This window comes from Montipora foliosa, chromosome 12 (genome assembly GCF_036669935.1).
Source record: "Montipora foliosa isolate CH-2021 chromosome 12, ASM3666993v2, whole genome shotgun sequence".
Taxonomy (NCBI): Eukaryota; Metazoa; Cnidaria; class Anthozoa; order Scleractinia; family Acroporidae; genus Montipora; species Montipora foliosa.
The window spans coordinates 32,042,007-32,049,506 of NC_090880.1; the positions used below are offsets into that span (position 1 = coordinate 32,042,007).

Here is a 7,500-nt window from a genome sequence, read left to right on the forward strand (position 1 = left end):
AAGGAGATATCATCCCTATAGTGGCAGTATGGCCCAATGGTTAGGGTATTAGATGTGTATGTGGAATTCTTTTTTGTATTTCATTTATTTATTTTTTGTCTACTTTATACAACCAAATAAAATACAATACAAGTGTAAAGGCCTGGCCAAATGCTCGCAACATTTCAATGCAAGATCTTGTAACATTGTTGGGCACAACATATTGCATTCGTTTGGCCACCCTGTTGCGATATGTTGCGATATGTTGGGTCAAATTTGAAAATGGTCAAATTTTTCATGGAACATTTTGGATGTTGCATGATGTGGTAGTTATTTGGCCACGTTCACGTAACATTGTTGCACTAGGGCACGCGCGCTAGGTCCCACTGTTGCACGCCAGGGGCCTGGGGCACATAAACGTTGACATGTTGCATTGAAAATGTTGCATGCGTTTGGCCAGTCCGTTCAACACATGTCGCAAGGTCAAGCAACAATGTTGCAAGACGTTGCATTGAAATGTTGCGGGCGTTTGGCCAGGCCTTTGGGTTAAAACCGAAAGAAAGAAACATACACTTAACAGTTACAAACTTCCCCCCCCCCCCAAAAAAAAAAACCAAAAAAAAAACAAAAACAAACAAACAAACAAAAATTTATAAAAAGTTACAAACCTAACAAGGTTATAAAGGCCAAGAGAATTGATATATGTTACGAACAACATAGCTGATAAAACTTTAAAAAGAAGAACAACAAACATTAACCTTCAAGGAAGTATAAGTGGGAGTAAGGGTTCCTAGTTTTCATAATTATATTTTAGTTTACTATTTTCTCTCGCAATAGAATGTTCTACATTGTGAGTGTTCTTAATTTTTGCTATTAGCAAAGGTACAGATAAAGGTCTTGAATTCCAAAAAAGACATCCGAGATTTGGAGAGGTCTGCTCCACTTAAGTTTATCTCCAAAAGTAGAGCATACTTTATTCCAAAAAAAATGTATGTGGATGCTCTGATGTAGAAATTCTGTTCTGGTGATCCCGAATTCAACTTCACTGCATGCGGTCACTTTGTTAAATTATAGCCAACTGGTTGTCTCCTTCCAGTTGGTTATCTTACATAATCTGCTAGATAGAAACACTACTGTGTGCAAACAAAATAATGTTTTGTAGTATACTTGACTGCACTGTATGTGTACTTTAGCTAGTCATCGAATCCCAGCCATGGGCGACGTCCCTGACACATGAATCAAACATGGCGCATACAATAATCAACCCTTTCATCCTGTAGTAAAGTTAAGAAAAGCATGACACTTAGTTAACGTGACCTGTGGAACTATAAGTAGATCAGTTACTCGCCTGATGCAAATTGGAACTACATTTGTATTGTTGCTCAATCAAACGAGCAAATATGCTGTTTACATGTTCAGGGTTCGTGCTACTCCTTGACGTCCTTGAAAAGCCCTTTAAAAAAAGGATTTTGTGGAAAACTGCTTGAAAACTCCTTAAATTTTTTCTTGGGTGAAAATTGTTGAGATTTTATCAAGCTAAGTTAAAGAGACATTCCAAAAATTGAGCCCAAAATTGACTATTAGGGAAACATTAAAACCAAAAATTAAAATACCTGTGCGTGCACTTAACTTGCAGGATGTGGTAAGGAATGTCAAGGTAGGCTTTTTCAGCAAAGAAAACACTGAAACACTATGTATGGCATAGCAATCTTCTTATAAAGACTCCTTGAAAACTCAATTCCTGGTTCTTGAAAACTTGTTGAATACTCCTGGAATTTTATAGGCAAAATCAAGCACAAACCCAGATGTTGCATACACAGCCATCATGGGAACTAGTCCTTTCTTATACTAGGATTTCATGAAGGATTCTAAACGCCTAATTCCTAAGTGTTTACATATGTAAGTAAGGCATTAAGCTCATGTACAAATTAGGATGTTTACTGGGACGGAAACATTGTATACTCCCTCATATTTAATGACGTTTAGCTAGCTACCATTATGTATATCAGCACTTTGATTTAACTATTAAAAGAGAATGTAATCAAGTCTTGAGTGTGTTCAAGTCTAGTCTGTTGGACTCTGTGTGAGCCGGTAACCCCCCAAGGCTGACCAAGTCTAACTACAGCAAGCAGCATCAACACTTATCCTAATTTGGCCATGTCATTACCAACACTTTACAACACTTTGTTAAATTATAGCCACCTGGTTGTCTCCTTCCAGTTGGTTATCTTACATAATCTGTTAGATAGAAACACTACTGTGTACAAACAAAATAATGTTTTGTAGTATACTTTACTGCACTGCATGTGTACTTTAGCTAGTCATCGAAGCCCAACCATGGGCAAGGTCCCTGACACAACTTAAGGGTCTGTATTCATTGAATCAATCATGGTGCATACAATAACCAACCCTTTCATCCATTAACAGGCTACATTTAGTAAAATTATCTGGCATTAGACAGAGTAAAATCTGTATCACTCTTTAGAGGGAATTGGTTAATTAACCCATTAACATATGTCTAAAGAAACTGCGGTGCTGCGTCGGTGGGAGGGTGGAACATGAAAATTTGGTTTTATGAAACGTGAACCACCATGAATGACTTGGAAAGCTGACATTTCAAGCATTAACCCTTTGTCAGAGCGTCATTACTCTTTTTAATGCCAGACGATTTTACTTGTCAACTAGGGGCATCCTAGGGCGTTTGAGGTGTCAGTGGGTTGAGTATCAAGTATTTATGAGTCAATGAATCAATGAGTCATGAGTCGATGAGTCAATGAGTTAGTGCAGTTACCCTAACCCATAAAAGGAAAGCTAAAATTTCAGAGTCTGAGTGCTTAGGCCTAATCACTGAAACGAGGGCTTAGGCTTAATCAATAAATTATTGCTATATTGACTGTGAGTCTCATTGACTCATGACTCATTGACTCATTGACCATTTGACTCATAAATCATGGGACCTCCAGTGGGTTAAGTGATGAAAGAAATTCAGTGATTTAATTTGCATGTCATCTTTTCTTTTTGTAGGTTGTTATGAAATCAGCAAATACTGCTATTAGTCAAAATTCAGAGGTTGACCTTGGAGTGTAAGTTTTATTGAAGTTCACCAGGCTTAAAACATAAATCAGATTTGTGTTATTGCTTTGTTCACCATTGGCATGAACGTGTTTTGTCCTTTTTTTCTTGTCATGAGCAGGAAATCTGCTGAAGGTTCTAACAACAAACTGGAGAAAAGCTTGGAAGATTTTTACAATGCTTGTGACCAACTGCAACTTTATTTGGTAAAAGTAACTTTCTTTTCTTATGTTTGGGTTTCCTGTATGTTGCATGTATTGTTGTGGCTTCAGAATTTGGAAAGTGGTTGACAGATTGCCAAATTCTACAGTTCAATTATTATTGTTGTTGTTATTATTATTATTATTATTATTATTATTATTATTATTATTATTATTATTATTATTATTATCATGTCAAGTTAGTTAAAGGCTTTCTGACAAAATGATATTTATTCATTTTCAGGAACTGATGAGGGAAACAGAAAAGCAAACACAACTTAGTTTGAAGTACACACCAAGACCTGTGCCAAATGGTAGAACAGATAACACTGCCGGAACACAGACATACACAGATTATCTGTCAACTGTTCGCACACAGATAGCCGCTTCTAAGGAGCTAAAGGATATCCTCTCTGAATTCTGCTCGGCTCAACTTTGTTAGAAGATCACATATGAAAGCTTGAATTATATTTTAGGGTTATTGTTGACTTCAAAAATAGTCTCTCATTACTCAGAACTGTGTGACAATGTTTAACAATGGAAAAACATTCTTACTCTCTTGCACTTTAACATGTCTTCTCAAGGCATTTTAAGGTCCCGACAATTTGTTGATTTGGAGCAGCCTACATTAATTTTATTTCCAGGATTTTAACTACCAGTACATGCCAAGGGGGAAAAAGTATGTAAATGCTTTTGTTTGTAGTGGAAGATTACTTACATGTAGCTGTCAAGCTAGTTAAGTACGCTCTCCACTATAACATGGATGAAAGTAAGAATAATGTTGAAATGAAAAGTACTGTTAACATGGTTAAGAATGCTAACAGGCAGGAGTCAAGAACAGTTAACTTTAAGAGTATACAAAAATTTGGTTTTATCAACGGAGTTGATAATGTAAATTGGCCACCGTACAGAGATTCTAAAAGCTGAACTTTAAGAGTGATTCTATTTTATAAACACTTTCATTAAAAGACGAACAGTGTCAAATGTGTTGTATATCACTACTTTATTATACATAAACTGACCATGCAATACAATGAGTATAGTTTCAGTGCCTTGCCCTCTGTGGACAAGACGTCGAACACCCTCACTTGGGGAAAGAGTTCCTCTCAGGGGAAGAGGAGAACATGGCTACTTTGCACTGGGGAACAGGGGAACTTAGACAAAATAAGGAGTTCAAGAAACGACGAGGGCTAAAGCAACGACAAGGTCAAAAAGCAGTAATATTATTAGTTAAAAGAACCAAAATGATTGTGCTGCACTTGTGGCATGCAATTTTGAACATTTCTGTTCTGTACTCATCAAAACTACTACGTGAAATGACCAAATTTAAGGTTTTGGCTACAACGTGGACAAACTACAGTGAATCTTTCAGTCTTACTGTTTACTTCAAATAATAAAATCTGTCCGTACCAATCCAGTTATAGGACACTTTGCCAATATTGTATAACGTAAACAAGATGGAATAATCATAGCCGTAGCTATAGTGGTTTCTTAAACTCCCTTATATCTTAAAGAACAAGGGAGCATAAACCATTTAAGGGGTCAAAAAGTTGAGAACAAGCTTGGAAGTAATTTCGGGAACAAGGAAACACCAGCAGACTTTTAAAGGGAACAAGGACACCCCTGGGAGGGCCTCAGAAAAAAGGTTATCAGGTCTTCATCAGTACTACCAGCAAAATGGTCATGCAGTGGCATCAAATAAGAATCAAGTGCTGATAAAAAGACCCCTCATTTTACTTCTGCTTTGCCTTTCAGAAGGCATCCTGTACATTGATCAAAACAGGTATCAATCAGAAAAGCCCTTTGCTTTTGCTCCCCTGATGAAAGAATGCTCGCAGGCCATATTTTCGGGTGTGTGTTATTTCTGATAAGACTAAGATGGCTAAAGAGAAAAAGGGTATTTACGACAGGGTAGTACCTCTCGTTGAACACTACATTTCATTGGCTTTTTATAGTGTCGTACTTCCCACTTTTTTCTGTGCTAAATACTGTGCTAAATCCATTGTTAACTTTGTTCGTTCTATTGTTCTTTTGGCCAATCCTGAAGCCCGTTCTATGAGGTACGACACAACCCGTAATCAGATGAAAGGGACTGCCTGGGAACGAGTATCCCAGCATGCGTTTGGATGTCACACGAGGGAAGCCATGTTGAGTTCAATTAACAAAAATTGTTGAAGGTTCGCGACAGTTTGCTTGTTTTGCCACTAATTTTCGAATAATGTCCTATCGTCCACCACCACCACCACAAACACTAGGCCATCCTCCATCCGGCATTCGCCATCCTTCGGGTGGAATGCCACCAGGAATGCCCCCGCCAAGCAATCTTCCCACGGGCCTCGTACCACCGCCGCCGTTTCCCGGTCCACCAGGATTTCCCCCTCCACCTTTACCTCCATCAGTCGCTGCAGGTAACAGAAGCTTACTTTTTGAGTTTTCTCTGGTCTTAAATACATAATAGGGTTGTACTCCTCTTCGAGAGTACGGAGTCAAAGGAACCAAAAAAATGACTTTTCGTTTTGGAAGTTAACAGACTATCATCTTACCAATGCTAAATTTTCGATTCCTAGCCAACACCGTCGGGGTAGTTTATCTAAGGTACGTCCAGGTACCCCTATCAATTTTTCATGTGCTTGCTTTTCGGTTTGTTTTCCATTCATTGTACCTAGTAATGTAGGAACATTTTTAGCTTATAACCAACTTATCTTTCAGTATTTTCATGTCCTGACAATATTAATGGTTCAAGTCATTTTCTGTTCTTTTTTTCTTTTGAATAGTTCCGCCACCAGCATTGCCAAGCAAGCCACCAATTTCTGTTCCAGGAGTGCCCCCTTTAACCGTTGTAAGTGAATGCCCACCTTCAACTGACAGGCTTTTTGGCCATTTGTTTTTGTTAGTGTCGCGAGGTCACGGGTTCAAACCCCGTTGAAGTCCTGAATTTTTCAGGTTTCTTTATGCAATTGCAAAAATTGCGTTCATAACTGTGAGGATCATAGCTTCACTTGACTTCATATCCACAGTTCGTGTATGATCCATTTCATATATCATTTCATCGTTAACTAACAGATAGTTAACGGCCTTCAAAGCATTCTAACGCTTTGTGCTAACGTTCTAATGGCTTGCAGGTTTTTCCTAACGGATCGTTACAACTTTCTAACGCTTTGCCCTAATGGTCAAACAGCTTAGTAATCCTGCCTAACAGCTCATGAAAATGATCAGCAACCGTTTAAAGGCTGAGAAAAAAATCTAACGGATATCTGTAAAAGTGCCTTACTGCTTGCATCTGATCTGCTTGAGCTTTAGTAATTGGTGCCATGCATACTGTACAGCCAAAGAACAGTTCTATAAATCGCTTCGGAAAAAGGTCAATGTGGAAACACTACTCAAAATAAGCGCTATATTCGTCGATACATGGCCCTGCTGAATAAAGTCTGATGTTAGTAGGATGCTAGCAAGCGAAAAAGCAGAATCATGACTAATAAGTTTTGCATCGACATGAATTCACTTCGTAGCACAATGCGTTGGAACGTGATGGTTCATGCCGGACGTGTCAGTTCACCATTTGTTGCGACCTGACATGACAAAGCTTGCTTCATTGATAAAGTGTTGGTTCTGATAGTCAAAGTCAACAGCGTGTCGAAATAGTCGTTAAAACATTCCCCCGGAATTAAAACGTTTTGAAACCAGTCTCTTGAATTACACTGTAAACAACTTTATGCAAATTTCACACTCAATGTGGACAACCCCAAAGTTCACTACGAGCGTTTTGTCATCCCAGCGTATCAAAATAGTCATAAAAACATCCCACCGCAATTGCTTTTTGGAGCGAACTACACTGTAAACACTCCGCTGGAATTAAAAAGTTTTGAGCCTGCAGTAGTCTCTTGAATTACACTGCATGTAAATTACTTAATGCAAAGCGTTTGTCATTTTCGGTGGAAGTCCTTCGTCGTACATCCCAGCATATCAAAATAGTCATTAAAAAATCCTGCCGCAATTTGGCTATTGCTTTTTGCAACGATAGAAGCCGAGTCCAAAGTTAATACTTTTGTTTGCAGAGCATTTTGTTATTTTCTGGACTTACATACTTATTCTAATTGCATTTAAGGCATTTCGATGCCACTGTCAGTAGCAGAACTTTATAACAGTGCCAGTGATTATGGAAAAATCTCACCTGAGTAAAAAAGTAAACCATGCTTGATTGTTATCGTGAATGGTCTATTTATTTAGTATATCATTCGCAAATTATGGC

At 38.2% G+C, this 7,500-nt stretch overlaps 2 protein-coding genes across 3 annotated transcripts in view; both read left to right on the forward strand.

Annotated features, from left to right (window-relative positions):
- Positions 1-4,235, forward strand: part of LOC137980037 (mediator of RNA polymerase II transcription subunit 29-like) — a 4,869-nt gene extending 634 nt beyond the window's left edge. The window contains exons 2-4 of the mRNA XM_068827363.1: positions 3,004-3,062; positions 3,173-3,257; positions 3,496-4,235. Coding sequence (XP_068683464.1) covers positions 3,004-3,062; positions 3,173-3,257; positions 3,496-3,693 — 342 coding nt within the window. The 3' untranslated portion in view covers positions 3,694-4,235. The remainder of the gene's footprint in view (positions 1-3,003; positions 3,063-3,172; positions 3,258-3,495) is intronic.
- A 1,134-nt stretch (positions 4,236-5,369) lies between these two features.
- The window catches only part of LOC137980035 (RNA-binding protein 25-like), an 18,734-nt gene continuing 16,603 nt past the window's right edge, over positions 5,370-7,500 (forward strand). For both annotated transcript variants that reach the window (XM_068827359.1, XM_068827360.1), the window contains exons 1-2: positions 5,370-5,659; positions 6,026-6,090. In XM_068827359.1, coding sequence (XP_068683460.1) covers positions 5,470-5,659; positions 6,026-6,090 — 255 coding nt within the window. In that variant the 5' untranslated portion in view covers positions 5,370-5,469. The remainder of the gene's footprint in view (positions 5,660-6,025; positions 6,091-7,500) is intronic.